Genomic DNA, 19,397 nt, shown 5'->3' on the forward strand with positions numbered 1-19,397 from the left:
AATATAAAAAATGTTTTTAGGGAGATAAATGAAGGTGAGCATCAAGGCTGGCATTTCTAGCAGACTAAGAAGAGAAGGACAATAAAATAAGAGACAATATTACATTATATTGCAAGTGCAGTTATGCTTATGAGAACAAATACATGTAAATTTGACATAATGGAGAAGCAGAAACAATGAAAAGACAGCATAAGGGAGCACAATGCATTTAGATCAATAGAAAAGGAAGAAGTTGAGAGGAACAAGTGATCAAGGTAGATAAATGATGAGAGTCTAAATGAAAAGGATTTTAGGTGCTGGAAGGAAGAAAATACATATCACAGAAACCACAGATATGTAGAATCTATTTTAGAAGACTAAATTAAAGGGATTTCTCACTGCCCATGAACACAAGTTAAGTGGTAGGGAGAAAAACAGTATTGATACTGCTAACAAAAAAATGTCAAGAATGAAAGCTTCATAGAAAGGTTGATGGTTCAGTATGTAGATTCTCACAGTACAAAAGCAGACAGAGCAAGAGGCAGGCTGCAGTTCTGACCTGGCCAGGAGGCAGCAAAGCTGAACACACAGCTCATACATGTAATCAGCAACTATTTCACAATTATTAATTTGAAAAACTATGGCAGTAGAGCATTCAGCAGTGACTGCAGGTAGGACTGCCCCACCAGGTTAACTGAAAATGGCGGTGCCTGTTGCTAGCAGCAGGATAATTCTGCTTGTATGAATGCTTACGCAACCCTTCTAACTTCTAGAAGATTACACGGATAAAAGAAAGAGCAGAATTTGTCTGTCGTTATTTTGTCACTATCCCTCATTTAATTCATGTTTGCTATAATCTGCTCTTAAATATCCTCAACCTTAACCTAAATTGTTAAGCCTTTCTGTATTTAACTGAGCAAAAGCTCTGAGCTAAAGCTGTTGCATGGCTCGGTTAAGAGCTCTGAACAGAAAGTGCCGATTAGAACTGCTGGAAAAAAGAAAACACCCCAAACACAAAGCAGCTTAGCAACATGTTTCGGCACCCTCCTTCTGAGCCGCGTAACAGACCATACAGCACAGTAAAAGCAGTGGAACCTGTTTCTGCTTTTAACTTTTTTTGCTGACTGCGGCGTGTTGTAACAGCCAAACTGCAGTACTGCCCTGGGAACCTTGGCAGCTTCAGGGTTTCTTGTTGTTCACCGAGGGATGAAAGTATTTGTGTTCAACTACAGAAGGGCTAGTCTTTAGTAAAACCAGTGCTTATTTTTCACCCCAAAATAACGACCAAAAGTCAGAAAATAAAATAAAGTAAAATAAAGTAAAATAGCCCACAAAAAACCACGTACACGAAGCAGTCTCACGGACCCCCACAGGACTCAGCTGAATTGATGGCAGATCTGAAGAGAACCAGATCTTAGCCCAAGCTGCCAGTTATCTCGCAATTACCACACACAGAGCAGGATTAACACGGGCCGTTACCCCGCGCAGACAGCCGGCGGCGGACACTCTGCGGCCCACACCGAGCAGCTCAGCGGGCACACGGGGCCACCCCCTGCCGCCATACAGCTCTCGCCGCCCCGGCAGCCGTGGGACGGCCCCGCAGCCGCAGCACAACGGGAAGCGGACGAGCAGGCAAGCGGAGAGCCCGCCGTCCCGCCGCTGGGGCGGGCCTCCCCCGCCGCCGGCCAATAGCAGCGCGCCTCACTGCGGCCCGTCGTCCCATTGGCCGCCGCAGCAGCTTCCGCCGAGGGCCGGGATTGGTCGCGGAGGGTCGGTCGGCAAAAGGCGGCAGCGGGCAAAACTCCGGCGCGTCACGGCGGCCGCGTGAGTGAGTCCCGCGCGTGTTCCCGAACCCCCTCGCGCCCCCTATCCCCGCGCAGCACCGCGGCCCCGGGCAGCCCCTCGTTAGGTAGCAGCGCGGCTTGCTCGTCTCATGCCTCCGCTGCGATCCGTTGGCGCTTCCCCGGCGCCCCGTCCCCGAGGAGGCCCCTCTCTGCGCCGGGCTGATGCCCGCGGGTGAGCCCGTCAGGGTACGGCGGGACGCGGCCCGAGCAGCCCCGCTTCTCCGGGCTCAGCCCGGGGTACCCCGCGGGGTCCGGCCCCGCTTCCCGCACGCCGCGTGCCTCGGAGCTCCGCTCTGGATGCCCGCAGCGGCGGTGCGAGTGCCCGCGGCACGGCGTCTGACCGGGAGCCTTGCTGCCGGGGCTGCGCGTAACGCTAACCCGCTGTGACACGTTCCAGATGTTTGCCCTTTGTCTGCGAGGACCGGCGTTACTCAGCTCGAGTCGGGGATGTGCGGCTCCTCCTGCGCTGTTGGCACACGGCCATGCGCGCGGTGCTGCTCGAGTCGCGTTGCTGCCGGAGCTCTTTGGCAGCTGGCGATGCTGCAGCCGAGGACGGCTGCTGGGCGCTCGGGACCTGACTCGAAGGGCCCTGGAGCTGTGTGAGCTGTTCCTCTGCCTGCCCTCCCCTTATTTTGGAGCACTTTTTTCTGCGATGGGAGTTGAGACAGCTGGGGTGAACTGAGCTGAAGCTTTGCATCATCTCCATCTTCCTCTTTTTTCTCTCAAATGATCCCTTTCAAATGTTTTGTAATGTAAAAACTAAGTTCCTGACCAGATCAAACTCCATTAGGTTCCGTTTTATAACCGTGAGGCCCACTCCCACATCTGTAAGCTATTTTAAAACATATTCAGGTATTGTAGGCATTCATTCCCTTATCACATCTGCAGCCATCAGCTCCTGTTTAACACAAAGTATCTGAAGGGGCACGCTGAATTACTGAGCCTCCTCCACACTGCCTGTGTTCCCGAGGTCCTGCAGTCTGAGCAGCTTTGCTTGCAGCTTTCTGAACACACCGGCCTTGCAGTGGCAGATGCTGGAGCTGGGGCTCCATGTCAGCACACCGGCAACGGTGAGTGCTTCCAGGTGCTGATGTGCACTTCTTGCTCCACTAATGAGGCTGTGCCGATGTGTGTTTGGAGCAGGCTCGTCTGCCTGCTCAGCACTAGCAGGGCAGTGCCTACCTGGAAAAGGCTGCGGAGTGCCTCTGCAAGCTGCACTCCAGCAAAGTTCCCTCGCAGAAAGAGGCTGTCGCCTGTCCCCGTTCTGCTGCATGAGAATGACAGAATAAAGGTAGCCAGGATTCTTTGGGGACAAAGTGTTTTTCTAGCTCGCTGAAGTAGAGGAATCCTTTCATCTGAAGTTTTTCAAAATACGTTCCCCCCTTGTAGAAAAGTTCAGCCAGAACTTTGTGGGCTTAGCAAAGTTATGAGCAAGGAAGATCCTTGAACAGAAAAGGTGCCACTATGAGAGATGGTGATGCTGGGCTCCCTTATCACTGTTTGTCCTTCCCTGGTGCTCCACATCTCTTCATGGAATCTTTTTTTTAAATTGTTCTAGTACACTAATTTACGCTTCTTCTTAAAAGATTTCGAAAGAAGCATTTTGAAATAAATATGCTCTATTCTTTTATGAGAGATTAGAACAATAACAGTGCTTTTTGGTTAAGTTCTCCAGAAGAGGGAGAAATCACATGTACTGAGAAGATTTTCTCTTGTATGTTTTCAGGTTTTCTGTCTTTGTAGGGGTGCTGTGGTATACAATGCAGCTAATTCCACATGAACCAGATCCTCAATTTTCAAAGCAAACTTCAGGAAAAAGATACAGCTTTAACATGAATGAGCAAACACGCCAGATTAAAGAAAATCATATGTGCCTAAGCTTATCCTGCTCTCTTCCTTCCCTTACCCCTTCTTACCTTTTACTGGAAATAAAGTGGGTTTAGTGGTTTGACTTTTCTCTGGGATGGAAGGTGCTTTGCGATTTTAGGACCACAGTAGAACTGCTCACACTCTCTATGTTTCATTTTGGATACTGAGTGCAGGGCAGTGAGGTATATTTTAAGATGTATTTGCTCCCTCAAGTGTCCAGAAGTGGTTTTCAAGGTCTTGGATTTTTTTCTGTAGTTTTGCGATGGAGACAGAGTCGAAGTATCACTGTGATGAACAGTGCCCTCATCAGGCTGAAGACTCAAGCAGAAGGCACGTGCAGAACAGCAAGCTTTCAGGTACATGCTAAAACAGGGACTGTTAACGATACATTTTGTTGCTGATGTGCTTCTTCATCACTTCAGGAAGTTTTAACATCAGTTATAAGGCTGTCAGCATAGGATCATATTGTGTAAAGTATTAATGAAATGAGAACGTTTGAAATTGCTATTGACATCAAGCTTATTCCTGGTTTCCATGTGGCTACAAAATCATCACCAGTAGTTTGTCACAGTTCCCTTATCCTATTTATTTATTACAGGATGTATTATTTTAACAGATAATAGAATTCCAAAAGGGACTTCTTGCGAATAAAGTTCTTACCAGACAAGAATATTATGTAGGTGTGTCAGTGTTCTTGCTCATGCCAGAGAAGCTGAACTACAGACACGTGCTCTGATAGTGCTTTTGTTGCTGTTTTTATTTTGTCTGTTTATGACTTTACTTAAATCTGGGCTTTCTGGACACAGGCACCATCCCTACTCAGTAATTGCTGGTGGTCAGAGAGTTTATATATAATGGCTACTGATTTTCCTAGAAATAGTCCTCTGTCATTTTGCTGCACATCCGTGTCCAGAATTAGAGCAATGCTGAATAGCATTTAATGTCTCACTTTGCAAAAGCTTGTCATTCTGGGAAGTGAATAAATTGCTTTAAAATCTCACAGAATAAAAATGTTGCAAAAAATGGCTGCATTTTTAAACTGTTTTGCCAACAATGGGGTGAGTGCTATGCCCAGCTGTGGATTCAGACTCTTTGGAAGAGAACGGATGATGTTTATGCTGCTGTCGACAAGGCCAGTCAGTGTTTATTTGATTTTAGATCTTTCACATGCAAAGCTATATTGAGTTGCTAAATTCTCTCGGTACCTGAGGTACTCCTGTGGCCTAGGATCACTCAGCTGTTAGTGCTCTGGTAATGTTCAGCTTTTTCAACTTGGTTTCACAAAACAGAGTAGCTGGCAGATCATTTTGCAGCATTTGTGAGAGTTTTCATTATTGTTACTGTCTACCATGGGCCATCAGTCTGGTGACAGCAAGCAGCTCGAAGTCTGATCAGCTGGTTTCTCAGGACTTAAAAGATGTGGGTTTCAAGTCCTCATTGGAATCATTTGCATTTTCCCAAGGTTAAGTTTTTTTTTCCAACCGAGCAATTTTACTGGAGCAGTTCCAATCCAAATTCTGTGTAATCAGTAGGAACTGAAGCTTATACTCCTCTTTTCAGAAGTCAAACTCAGATACAGGCATTGGAACAAAGCTGTAGGTTGCTTTATTTGGAGCAGGTTGCATAGCAATCTAGTTCTAAACAAGGCAGTTCTGGCAGAGCTGTTAAGAACCATATCAGCATTTCAAACCACTTTCTACATCTGTCTATGGCACATGGCCTTTTGGTGTGAAGGTCTGTCTAGGATATTTCAGAATAACACTACTATCCTCTCCAGTGGTAATGCCCATGCCTTACTAATCCATGCTTTGTTACAGGCATATCAGTGATATTTTGAAAATAATTCTCATTATTCTGGTTCAACACGGTACATTTTTATGTATGCAATACAATTTATATTTTTGTTAAATTGAATTTATTATTCATTTAGAATGGAAGTGATAAACTTATTTTTTTTCCATTTGTTTTAGTTTCCAAATACCAATTATTTGCATACTTCTGCGTAATCAAGTATTCTTTAACCCTGCTTCATACTCAGCTTCAAAAGAAATAGAGAACAATTAAAATAGGAGCATTCAGGAACTGAGTGGAAAACTAAGTTTTGAAAGGAATGAGTACAACATCCTTGTCATGCCATCTAGTGATTGCAGCACAAAGTACAATAATTTAAGTGTAGAGCATATATGCTTTTTGGTATTTACTACCGTGAGTAACATTTTAAGAAATTGTATTAGTGATCTATGATTTTCCTACATTTTTGATTCTTGATTAGCATCTCATGGATGCACTCCTTTGCTTATGTAAACTATTAGAGTTTTGTCTTTTATGACTTTGACCTTGCATATCTCATGGAAACAATGAGCTTTTCAAATAGCTTTTCCCTCTCAGGAATTTCTAGGTGACAGGTAGGCAAAATTGTTCAGAAAGCTGCTGCATGTAAGGGAGTGTAAAGAAGATGATCAAGTGTGCAGAGAGTAATGCCAGCAAGGACAGGTACCCCTCTCCTGTTTTTCTTTCTGTTTGTCAGCTTACAGTACTAGAAATTGAAGTATGATTGATGATCTGAAGTACAGACCAGATACTGAATCGAGCAATAAAATTCCCAACTGATTTTCCCCATTCTTTTTACAGCAGGAATAAAAAAAGATATTGAAAAACTTTATGAAGCAGTGCCACAGCTTGTAAATGTGTTCAGAATTAAGGAAAAAATTGGAGAAGGTAAATGTTTTATTTTAGCTTGCTTAAACTTACGTCTCTTTTGGGCTGTATAACTTAACAGGTATAAAACTAAAACGCCGGTATGTGCAATTTAAAGCCAGATGCCTTTTGATTTACTTTTTGGTATACGCAGTAATTGTAGTTCAGTTTCTGAACACATAGGGGTTTTAATTAGGAAATATTTCAAGAGGGTTTCTAGAACATCTGTTTTATAAAAGGCTTTTCACAAAACCAGCATTTTACTTTTGACAGCTAACATTTTTGGGGGTAGATAAATAAGTCTAAGAAAGCCCAATAAGTCTGAGAACTTTGTTCATTTTTACATGGAAAATCTATTTAAGTGCATTTATGTTCTGACATATTTAACTACTGGCTTTGTTTCTACTGAAACTATGGACAAAAGTGGAGGAGGAGGCTGGAATATTATAGCCGCTTTAGTTTCTGTTGTTGGTGCTGGGTTTTGGTTTTAGGATACACGGGATCAAATTTTGGAACATTCAGGTACTCCTGACATTCAAGAAGTACTATTGTAGTTACATTTACTTGAAGGTAGGTATGACTATAAGTAGATTCCTAGTGGCTTCTGAGTCTGGGATTTCAACATGTTTTGAAACTTTACTGAGGACACTCCTCACTTGAAGATGTTTATGAGAAACAGGATAGTTTTGTAGCTGTTTTGCAATGGAGTAACTGTGATGGCAAACTAGGGGGCTAAAAGTTTGTCAAAAAAAGTAAAAAGCCCCATTCTGCACAGTGACCCAAAATTTCTAGAAAACGTGTTGTTCTTGTCATAAATAAGTTGGAATAGTCAAGCTAAATCTCCAGTTATGAATAGTATTCCAATTTCACTCACGGGAGCAAACAATGCTCTTGAAAGCCAAAAATACCACTAGCAGTTCTGTGGCATAATGACAAGACAAGCTTCAACTCAGGATTCCATTCAGGAGTCTGTTTTGTTTTAGCAGTTCTCACCACCAAAATGAGGGTCTTAGGTCAACTTGGTAACCTATGTTGCTATGAGCAATTCTGCTGAATTTATGGGACACTAGATTTCTTTATGAATACATACAGGTTTTGCTGGCATTTTGATGTACATATACACTTACGGACTGTTAAATTTAGCATGACACAAACACAGTAGTTAAAATATAATTAAAGTAAATTTGAACTGCTTATTCATAGGGAAGAATGCTTTGACTTGTATGTTCAGATATCTCAGATCATTAGGGTAAACTAACCTTCCCAGAGATATTATAGGATACCCTTACAACTGTAACAGATAAAACTGTAATAATAACACTTAGAGCTGCATGACTATTGTGCAGTGTCAACGCTCCCTTTCTCAGGAGCCTGTCATGTTCTGTCTATGGGATAATGCTGGGGGTAAACAAATAGTAAAGTTGTGCATCAAGTGAGAAGCCTTACTTTATAAATAAGATAACAGAATTAAGGAAAACGTAATGATTTCAGAAGTGCTTTGAATAGTGAAAGCAGTACTATCCAGATTAGCATTAGATAGCCAACTTACATTGCAGGGAGAGAGGAGTTGGATGTCAGATGAAAGAGAGCTACCTAAACAAGAAAGCAAATCAAAGATAGGAAATTTACAAAGAGCTCTATGTCCTAGGCAAGTTAGACAGTGTAACATTTGCATTTTTCCTGACATAAAAAAATGGTATACAAGATCACTGAATTCAGTAATAGAAAAAAGAAACTGCCTATTTTCTCTTCTAGAATCTGCTTTTGATGTAGTGTCATGTGTTCTGTGCGACTGTGAACATTTAAATCATTTTTTTCTAAAAATCTAAATTGACTTAATTAAAGATGCTGAAGACAATGTTTTTATCCCTTTTTGCAGGTACTTTTAGTTCTGTTTACTTGGCCACAGCACGACTACAAACAGGATGTGAAGAAAAAATGGCTCTGAAGCACTTGATTCCAACCAGTCACCCTCTGCGAATTGCTGCTGAACTTCAGTGCCTCACAGTAGCAGGGTACTTAAAAAAAATCAGAATTGTCAATTAAACTGCTGAATATTGTCTAGCTGATCTGCATTTATTTATGTAAAGTTTTGGCACTTCACTTGCTTTTTTTTTTGTTTTTAACCTGAAAAATATTTGAGACTTACAGCAGGAACAAATAGGATTCTTACCTGTAATGAATGTCCTTTTCTGCTAGTCTGTTTGCAGACCATACTACATTTTTTATCTGAGAAGTTCCATAGTGTATCTTCGTGGGAACAGCTGCTTGGAAAAAAATCATCTCTCAATCAGAAATTACAGTTTTAGGAATGAGTTCTAGTGGCCAGTGTACACTCAGTGACAGCTTTTTAGAGTAGCTGGTATCGTGAACTCCTTCATTTGAATGCAGTGGTAACAACAAACCATGGCCCCCAAATCTGTAGAGCTTTCATCACAAACTGCAGAACTCAAATGGAATTAAGAATGACATGAGAACAACATGATTACTGCTAATAAGACTGTTGCCAAGGTGTAAATTAGATATTAAAAGAAAGCCTGACTGAAGTTTACAGGAAAATCAAAATTCATCTTCTGGTCTTCATTCAGTGACATTGCTTCTCTTTTTAGGGGACAAGATAATGTGATGGGAGTTAAATATTGCTTTAGGAAGAATGATCACGTGGTTATTGTTATGCCATATCTGGAACATGAATCCTTCTTGGTGAGTCCCAGACTTCTTATTTGTAGTAAAACTTTTTATTTGAAAGGAGTTGCATAATAATAATATCCAAATAATCTTTCAGGACATTTTGAATTCTCTTTCCTTTGAAGAAGTGAAAGAATACATGTTTAATCTGTTTAAAGCATTGAGGCGCATTCATCACTTTGGTATTGTTCACCGTGACGTCAAGCCCAGTAACTTTCTCTACAACAGGAGGCTGAAGCAGTAAGTCTGTCCAGATGTCCATATTGTGATCTCGTCTGGGGATGTGTGCCTTGGCAGAACAGAGTAAATGAGGCTTTTGGTTTTCTTCCTTCCAGCTGCCTAACATGTGCTTAAGTAATAAAGCTAAAAATGCCTTTTTTTGTTGTTGTTTTTTTAATTTGTAAAACTTTTATTTCGGTGTTTAGGAATTTGAGAATGGAAAGATTTTTTCTGACATTTAATTTAATATCTGCCTTGCAGAGTGACAAGTACCTGAAAAATTGAAAATTCACTGGTGAATGTAGATACAACATTTTTTTAATGACAATAAAATCAGTAATGTCCTGAAAAAAAGCCAATAGATACTTCCTAAGCACAGGCTGGTATTTCTAACTTTCCACTCATGAATTTTTATAGCTGGTGCATTTGGTAGCTGAAGACTGTAAGAAGTCTTCTTTGGGGGGAACAGGTTGGGTAAGGTAGTAAGGTACTGTTTCAGCACTTGCAGTCCTATGGTGACTGGTGAGTAAGATGCAATCAGTGAAGGTTTCCTGGAGAATCTTGATCATATTTTGCTAAGCCACAAACTTTGAAATTTGAAAAATTCTGATTTTTGTCTGTTAAAATGAATTTCCACGATCATTTTGCATTTCCAGCACTGTTTGAGACATCCTCTCTACTTAACGCGTGAAGGCTATGGAACTGAGTTTGTCTGAGACCCAGAGACAGCAGCCTGATTGTTGCTGTACCAATTTTAACCAAAAAAAGAATTCTTTTAATGACAAATCTGGAATATGAACTACGGTAGTCCTACCTGGTTAAAGAAAGTGGTTTACAGTAGTATTGCTTGAAGTTTGGCAAAACCTTTAGCATTGTTATTATTCCAGCTGTCTTCACTGTTGCATTTGTGCCTCTGTCTGTGACAGGTCAATTCACTTTTACTTGGCTGCTTGCTGAGGTAGTTCAGAACTGTAGCATGAGAACCCAAGAAAGAGATTACTTGGAATAGCTTTCAAAATGTCAGTGGTGAAGGTACACACTTTAAAAGCTTACATGACAAGAAACAAAAAAAGAAATAGGTATGGTGTAAAAATGAGGGGACAAATAGGGCCAGACACACAGGACAAGCAGAGGAGAAGGAAAAGAGACCTGTGATGCTGACAACAGCATATGAGCAACTTGAGGAGTAAACGGTGAATAAACAAGTAATGAGTAGTTGATAAAACTGGTTGATACTTTTTGACTCTTGATTCAAACTTTGTTTCTTTTAGGTATGCCTTGGTAGATTTCGGCTTGGCACAAGGAACTCCGGATACAAAAATTGAACTTCTCAAAACTGCCCATTCTGAAGGCCAGCAGGGAAGTTACTCCCAGAGTAATCCCAACTCAGCCTTGGGAAATGGGGTTTCTGTCAGTGTCACAGCACCTAAGCAGACTGCTCAGCAGTTAGCCTCAAGAGCGACTGATAAAAGGTCACACTCCAGCTCACACTCAAAAACACAGATTAAACATGGAAGAGGAGGAAAGGTTATCAGTCTCTTTCATTAATATTTTTGCATGTTTAATATACTTTTTCATCCAACAGGGGGAGATGTAATACCTGAAACAAAAGCTGTGCTGATCTTGCAGGATTTGATGCACAGAATCAGTTTTCACAATGAAGTAGCTTGTTTTATGTAAAATTACTGTCATAATTCAGTATCTGTTACATATAATACAGCATTGAAAGCTGCATAAAACTCTAACATGAGTTACTCTAGACTGCCCTAAATCTTATTTTTTAAATCCCATGTGCTGTTAAACTCCTCCCCATACAATAATTGCTCATGTATGCTTACTTGCACGTATATGACAAATGCAATACAGATGACATTTCAGATCATCTTGGGGCACATGAGATGTGATTAATTCCATGAGCACGTTTTTAGTGTTCTGCTTGGTGAACTGATGCCTGAAGATGACTTACTGTGTACATGTTCCAGTTTTATGTCACGTAACAGTTCTTGAACTCCTAGTATCCAGCTGATTGGATAAGATCCTTATTGTCTTCTTTGTTGATGTTGTAGGAGGATTCTGTGCACCATTCTGCCCAACGTTCTGTCTTTGGAGAGAGGAATTTCAACATCTATAGTTCCACATACCAGGAGAACTCAAATACAAAAGTAAGAAACATGACTCATCAGTTAGAGCAATTTGCTATGTCTTAGACAGATTAGAATTACTTGGACAGAACCCTGTGGACCTTAAAGGTTCTCAGCAGACCATTAAGAATGCAGAGTCTTAACTGTTACTTCACTGAAAGGCTTGAAGAGTTTTTAATTTGTCTCAGTCCCTTTTGAAACTCTTGAAGAAGTGGTTATATACCTGTCTCCCCAGCTCATCTTGTTTGTATGCTATTTAGTATCTTTCCTACACGTGTACCTTTCCACCAAGATTGCTTGAGTTTGTGAAACCTTAGCTTTTATTTTGCAAATAAAGCTGTAGAGAAAAGAAGTGTATACTAAATGTTTTCATTTTCTAGTTAGGTTTTAATGTGACATGGAGAAAAACCCCAACTAAATTAGAAGGCATGTCTAACAGTGATCATCCTATTGTAGAATTAGAATTAATATCACTTTGTTGTTGTGGCATTAACTATTTAATACAACTTGAAAAAAAACCCACAAACTTAAAGCTACAAAATATCCACTGGATATTAATTTTTTGTAACCACTGAAAAATGAAGTATGTTTTATAGATGTTGTAATATTGGTAGAAAGATTTGCTATTGTCTATTTTAAAATTGGAGCTCTTTGCTGATGAGAGTCTTTTCGGTAGTTTTGAGACACGTATCTGTAAGAGAATTCTTAAATATTTCACCTTCTAAAAATAATTGTTTTGCAGCTCATTAAACAATCAAAGATGGTAGATGTTCCATCTAGAAAGTTAGTAACAAAGAAGATTATTTCTACAAAAGCAGTGAGCAATGGGGTGAGCAGGAAAGCTGCCAGTAGTTGTCCATCAAACCTGACCTGTGACTGTTATGCAACGGACAGAGTTTGCAGTGTTTGCCTTTCAAGGTAATTTGCTTCAACAGTGCTGTAAAATTGCATGCTATCCTGTCAAATAAGGTCAAAAAACTTGAATTTACTAGACAGCTGATTTAGTAGGTGAAAGATAGCATTTGATCTGTGCAGCCCATAAGACACTAAGTGTACTCTTTAAAAAAAATAGTTTGTGGAATTCATGGAGTAATTGGATTGCTGCTATCTGCAGCAAGAGATTCACTGTTAATGATTTTCTGTTGCTGTTGTATTTAATTATCTGCCTACTTTTGTTGTAGAAAATAACCTGAGTTAATTACAGCACTTAGAGTAGACAATGATCTGTCATTGAGCAGTTATCTAATAGGCCTAAATTATTCCAAGTGCATTAAAATTCAGTGATTGGACTCTTCCCTTCTGAGAACTTAAGGTTAAATACATTTCTCAGGCTGTTTGCATTCTGGAAATCATGAAATGCAGAACAAAAAGGAAAGATGACAGTGCTGTATTTCTTAATTTGAAATATTTTAATAGTAGATAGGTCAGAGAGTCTAAACTCTGTTCAAATCCAGTCCTCTGTAGTTCATTTTGGCTATGATCTACCCTTACCTTTTATGTCCACATTAGGGAACGCAAATTCATGCAGAGAATTCCGCTTGGGAGGCACAGTCATGAAACTGTGGTACCTCTCTTCCCTAACTGTCAAAATCTGGTGTTATCGAAGTCAGTTCAGAAATGAGTCATGAGGAATTTGCTAGACATACGAGGAAGTTGGCCTGCAGAAGGAAGGTGCTTTGGATTTACTATACAGGAAAGATTTTTAGTAATGATCTCACACCTTCTAGTTAATCTAACAAGAAGTAAGTTCTTGTCAACACTCAGAAATAGCGAACTTTAGTTTGCTCTGGATTAATAAAAAGCCATAACGTCCACACTCAAGAAACTAATGCATTTTTTGCCATTGGTTAATTAGTCTTAACTTTAAAGTTCGCTGTGAAAACACGTTTTGTCATTGAATGAAACTGAAAATACCATTGTGACTGAAGAATGAAGTAAGTATTCTTTCTAAGTATTATAACAAGACCAATAATATAATAGGCAATTATAATCAGGTTATCTCATATGAGATAATAATCATACGCTAAATAATTATAAAATGCTTCAGACTTAAAAGCTGAATAAGGCAGATTTACATATCTCACAAAAGTATATTCTAATAATTTTAAACATCGTTACAGTTAGAACTTATTTCTCAGTGTATATATTCTAAACACATTTGTCTTTTACTACAAGGTGCCAGCAAGTTGCTCCCAGAGCAGGAACACCTGGATTCAGAGCACCAGAAGTACTGACAAAGTGCCCCACTCAGACAACAGGTACTACACGACGGACAAAAACTAAATGCCTTTCTTTTTTTAAAACCTGCCATTTATGCATCGATGTTATCTTTTGTATATTAGGCTGTTTCCTTATCAAATTCATTTTATTATCTAACCTTCTAACATTTATCAACCGCTTCCAAAATTTAATTTAAGGTTTATTACTCAGAAGAAATTAAGAATATTTTCCTGTGCTTGAAACTTGAATAGGTCTTTATTCTTTTGAGGGGTACTGCCATATGCAGGAGTTCAATAGCAAGTGTTTTAAAAGAAAACAAAGTTGTAAGTTTTATCAAGTTTCTTGGCTTATTGGCTTGTTTATTCAAGAAAAGTCTTAAATAAATCTTAGAGGGATATGCTTTAGCCTTTTCTAGACAGTTTGACGCATGTATTTTGCTGTCATAGACAAAATTAATTGGATGAGTGCAATTTTTATCATTTTTATGAAGTGTTAGTGAATCAGTACTTTTTTCCTTTTTGCTAGTTCTTTAAATAGATAATCTGTAAATTTCAGGGCTAAAACCTATCAAGTTCATAAGTTTCAATCGTCTGTTAAGTATTGGAGCAGAACAGTGGGATGGTTAATGCATTAGCTGTTGCAAATAGAGTGGGAGAAGATGTGTGTACATGGAGAATTGAAGGACTGGTACAAACAAAGTTAAATGTGTCATGTATGACCAGAAGTTTTGATTATGGAAATGGAGGATAAATACAAATGTTCTCAAAATTAATGTTTAAAATAAGTTTATGGCCATCTTTTTGTTGAGTACTTTGTGAGAAAATAGTCAGTTCACGCTATTTAACTTGAAAGTGTTTATACACACTCAGAGTAGCCTTACAATACATTCGATCAGCATATCCCTTGATAGCTTAATGCTATTCAAGACAGCATCTGAGCTGTGGGCGTGGCTGGGATTTCAAGAGGTATGGCAGCCCACTTGGAGTCACTGTGCCTGGGCAGTAACAGCCAGCTTTAGGAGCTAGAAAACATCCAGAAATCCAGGACAAGTTTAGACAATCCCTGAATCTGTCTAGACAGAGTTTATGCAGAAAGAAGACATACTTAAGAAATCTTGGACACAGGGTTGTCTTCAGTGTGCTTTCAGACAGTTTTCTGTTCTCTAGGGTAATGGAGAGCAGGATTACAAAAAATGTGGGTAAATCTGGAAACCCTTGGGTTCGGCACTAAAGGTACTGAGTCAGTGGTGCAAACCTTTTGTAATATGTCAGTGAAGTGCTTAATTAGAACTGGTAGACTAATACTAATATTTATGAAATAAGATACTAACCACTAGGCAAATGCACAGAGAGGAATAATGATTCTGATGTCATTGCACAAGATCTTGCAGTCTGCTGATGATCCCAACCCTATCAGAACTGGAGGACATACTAGTCATTCTACTATGTAACTGTCTGTCAATATCAGGAAGAGCTAGATAAACATCTTTAAAAGTCTTCACCTTAATGTCTATCTTTCCCAACCACGTACTAAGGGTGATATGTAACAACATAAGCAGGTATTATGATCAACATCAGTACAGTACTACTAAAACTTTTTCCTTAAAGATGCAACATTTTTGCACACTGAATCGTCTGCAGATCAACTTCATAGTATCAGATTTCTTTGCCAATACTGTTTTTTAATTACTGCATATTTTATCACCTATTTCTGGAAGATGTACAGGTTGATTATAGCTTTATTTCCCAATTTAATTTTTCTCTTTAGAATTTGAGAATTCTTCAGACTCCCTCCTTCACTTTCCTTACCATCTCTCAAAATGTGCAGCTTAGCCAAAAAATTACAGCAGACAGGTATTCCCATAACATTCAGAACTAAAGTTTCCATCATGCTCTGGCTTCTTCCTTCAGAGAACTCCCTGTACTCTTCATAACCCAATGAAAGGGATGAATAACTATTACAATTCTTAAACTATCTTGTCAAGTGTTTTCATATTAGAGAACAACAAAGTTTTTAGTATGCTTAAGTGGCAACCTCAGTCCCAGAAAAGATGCTCATTCAATTCTGAATTATTTTTTCTTCATGAACTTTAAGTTTTCTCAATCTAAGCAAACTTAGTGAAGTATCAAAACCAGCTCTCTTTTCCCCTCTCAGCTCCCGAGCAGAGTACCTTCATATGCTGTTTCAGTACTTTTTTTTTAAGCAAACTAATGAAATTACTCACGTGAGAAATTCTGTACTTTCTCTCTATAAAAGCAGGCAACTGATTTTATGTACAACAGTTTACACTGTTTTAGCATTATCATTGTGACCACAGCCTGTAAGTAATTCAGAACATTACTTTCTCTGATAACAACACAGCTGGTCATAATTTCTTTTTAAAGAACTTGGGATTTTGCTTTTGATGAAGTTGTGAGTTTGCTTGTTACTAAGCTTGCTTTCTATTGCAGCAATTGACATGTGGTCTGCAGGAATTGTATTCCTTTCTCTGCTCAGTGGACGGTATCCATTTTACAAAGCTAGCGATGATTTAACTGCTTTGGCACAAATCATGACAGTTCGTGGATCTCGAGAAACCATTCAGGCTGCTAAAACTTTTGGTATGCAAACCTTAATTATGGGGAAAAGGGGAGAATGTATGCTTGGTCTGCTGTGTAATACAATGATTTACAATCTAGTTGGGACTTGTTTTTATGTTAAACAAATTTTTAAGTTTTGGGAGTCACTTTGGAGGTAAGTCACACTTCTTGCATGTAAAAGAGCACTACTTATCCACACGTAAGAGGTTTAGGAAAAAATGCTATTTTTCTATCCTTTATAATTTATGTGGAGTAATTCGTTCTGTGGATTTCCTAACTCGTCTGCTGCCTTTCATTAAGTCAGGGCCACTTGAGGTAAACTATGCCAGTTTCCTACTTCTTAGAATTCTTGAAGTAATGTTTATTTGCCATGGAGCCTTAAGTTGTACTGACTTAATATTTAGATGACGTAAACCTTGCATTTTTATCCAACTTCAAGAAGGACCAATAAAATTAAAAAAAAAAAAAAGACATGAGGGCCTGTTTGGAGGGAAGGAAAAAAGAGCACAAAAACAGAAATAACTGTTTTCATAGTTGTCTGCAAACCAAATGTTAAAGCACTTGGTACCTGGAAGCATAAATGGCAGCATCAATTTTAATTCTCCAGACAGAGGTGTATAAATCAGTACTATAAGCAATAAACTGAACTGGGTTTTTAATCTTCAGTTCTGTTAAGATGAGAGTGAAATGGGAAGTGATGCTGTGTGAACTGAGCAATGACTTGTCAATTCATAACTTCATGAAAAAACACAGTTCTGTTCTGAGCGGAGATACTTTTGGTTTGCTGGGGCCCTTACTGTAAAACATGGCTGCCTTTTTTTTTTTTGAACTAATGTCAGTTATGCTTCAATACTTGAAATTTCTCTGAATCAAACTTCATTTAACTTGCTCTGTGACTATGAAATGTCACTGACTGTAAAAACTGTTTTGTTCCTAGGTAAATCAGTTCTGTGTACCCAAGTTGTTCCAGCACAAAATTTAAGAACTCTCTGCGAGAAGCTGAGAGGAACAAATAGCAGCTGTAACAGATCCCAGGGTGATGTGCCCAGCAAATCTGGAGAGGACTCTGCTTTACCAGTTGAAGTAGACAACCAATGCGCTCCTGGGACACTCAGAAAAGAAATTCAACACTTAAAGAGCTGTCAGGAAGGTGGTGGTGCTTCGGAAGGTAAGGCAACAGACCAGAAAGGATGGGATCAGGTTCCTGATGAAGCATATGACCTGCTCGATAAGCTACTAGACTTAAATCCTGCAACAAGAATAACTGCAAAAGATGCTTTGCTGCATCCCTTTTTTAAAGGCATGAGACTGTGAGAACATACTCTGTTTGTGCTTTTGTACATTTGATGTGAAAATGAGATACTGAAGGAGTTTTAATCCATTGCCCTTACACTTACTGAAATACCATTACACTGTGCACAGCACTACTGAAATTGTCACACACAATTGGACTGCAAATGTGACTTTAGTTTAAAAATACTTGCAGATGTAAATATTATGTAAACATTACTAGCATAGTCAAATCCTAAGATGCTTTTGGGGTGTTGCTACTGTGCATACCTGTTCTCTAAGAAAATTAACTTTGTTCAAACTGAAGAGTTTCTTACACTAAGATTAACTCTCAAGATACTCCCAAAACATACAAATTTGTATTAAATATGACTGAAATGAAAAAGTGCTTGAAACTTTTTTCCATAGTTGCATACCCCTGCTATGTTCCCAATTAGCACCTGGGAGACTAAAGTGCATTAATTTTCTTCAGATGGTTTTCAGAGAACAGTTTCACTTTGGGAGTGTTGCTGGAACAAGGGACAGATAGTGCATGTTTTATCATCAAAACAAAAGCATCACTGTTTTAGAAGTAGTTTTCTTCCCCAATCTGTTCCTTCCTACTCAAGCAACACTGAAAACTGCAGTTACTCATTTTGCATAGCCCATATTTGTTCTACGCCGTTGGTAGCTGTCAGTACACAACAACTGCTGCCTTCAGAATGCCTTGTGTGACATGTATAGTTTTGATTTCTGTTATGGAAGTGATTTTCACAGAACATCTTTTAAATAAAGGATTTGTTTTTATAACTTCAGAAGCGTGTCTAGAAATGATTCTTTAAGAATAGTTAGGTAAGGTTTCCCTGTGGGATACTTCCATTCAGGAAGAATGATGCAGCTTTCTTTTCTGCATAAATTCCTCAGTGATATATAGTACTTTTCAGATAGTGCCAGTATATATAGATGTCATAGCAGAAGTATCTTAATTACCAGGGAAGTCTTACTACCTCATGTTAGAAGCTAGATATTGTCTGGTCATAAATCGGAATCCCAACACCACCCCCAGCCCCCCACCTCAGTACCCTCTAGCCATTGTGCAAATTAAGTCACGTTATGCTCAGCAGTTACCTCTCTAGAAACCCATGATACTTTTGGAGACTGAAATTTATTACAGTGTTTTTCCACTTTGATTTCTTGAAATGCTCCTGGAGTTGTTACTATAAAAGGTTACAGACACTCCAGGAAAGGATTGCTGCTTTGATAACTTTTGTATAAGCCTTTGCAGAGAAGCGGATAGTTACGTCACGGCCAGCACTGCAGCTGAAGAGCAGTTATTTCAGTACACTGAAAATGTTCAGTACGTACAAAGCAATGGTAATATTGCTCTGTCTCTGGCACCAGCTATTAGAGAAAAATATTTGTAGATGTCAGAGTACTGATGGTGGGTTTCAGAAAATGTTGAAACCCACAGTACTCTGGGGCCCAGGTCTTAGTAAGGTTTGCTGTTTATGTAATTTCAACCCAGCACATCATTGAGAAATTATTTATCTAGAGGAACTGTGGCCAAATTTGGCAAGTGATGCTGTCTGCCAGCGTCTGCAGATGTATTGTTTCCTCCTACATTTGCTCATGCTGTCTGGTCTTATGAGAGCACTAGCTGACAAGGAAAAAAACACCAGCTATTGTGAACTTTCTAAATCACTTCAGCTTTTTCAGCCTTCCTGCTCACCTCTGCATTAGGCAGCTCCTTGCAGTGGGCACTGCAGTCATTCACCACTACGTAAGCTTAATGAGCAGAGCAGGAATAAATATCACTGCTGGTGGTATTTTTTTACCATTATTAAGGGTAAATACAATTCTGCAGGTAACAAGTCTAAGCTTAGAATATTTGG

At 39.4% G+C, this 19,397-nt stretch overlaps 1 protein-coding gene across 1 annotated transcript; it reads left to right on the forward strand.

The window, feature by feature from the left end:
* Nucleotides 1-1,757: 1,757 nt before the first annotated feature.
* Nucleotides 1,758-18,263, forward strand: CDC7 (cell division cycle 7). The gene is made up of 12 exons (XM_065741449.1): nt 1,758-1,803; nt 3,948-4,048; nt 6,324-6,410; nt 8,269-8,404; nt 8,999-9,092; nt 9,175-9,317; nt 10,568-10,823; nt 11,363-11,458; nt 12,180-12,355; nt 13,613-13,695; nt 16,108-16,257; nt 17,174-18,263. Exons 2-12 carry the CDS (start codon nt 3,955-3,957, stop codon nt 17,548-17,550), a joined length of 1,692 nt encoding a protein of 563 aa, XP_065597521.1. The 5' UTR covers nt 1,758-1,803; nt 3,948-3,954; the 3' UTR covers nt 17,551-18,263.
* The last annotated feature ends 1,134 nt before the right edge of the window (nt 18,264-19,397 follow it).

This window comes from Cyrtonyx montezumae, unplaced genomic scaffold, assembly GCF_038088225.1.
Source record: "Cyrtonyx montezumae isolate F1298 unplaced genomic scaffold, pur_monq_1.0 scaffold_1, whole genome shotgun sequence".
Classification (NCBI taxonomy): Eukaryota; Metazoa; Chordata; class Aves; order Galliformes; family Odontophoridae; genus Cyrtonyx; species Cyrtonyx montezumae.

Excerpts from the sequence above, each read along its gene's own strand:
- CDC7 (XM_065741449.1), top strand. The coding sequence starts at position 3,955 with ATGGAGACAGAGTCGAAGTATCACTGTGATGAACAGTGCCCTCATCAG. Across the intron at positions 10,824-11,362 it reads AACATGGAAGAGGAGGAAAG|GAGGATTCTGTGCACCATTC; the intron begins GTTATCAGTCTC and ends TTGATGTTGTAG. Across the intron at positions 16,258-17,173 it reads TCAGGCTGCTAAAACTTTTG|GTAAATCAGTTCTGTGTACC; the intron begins GTATGCAAACCT and ends TTTTGTTCCTAG.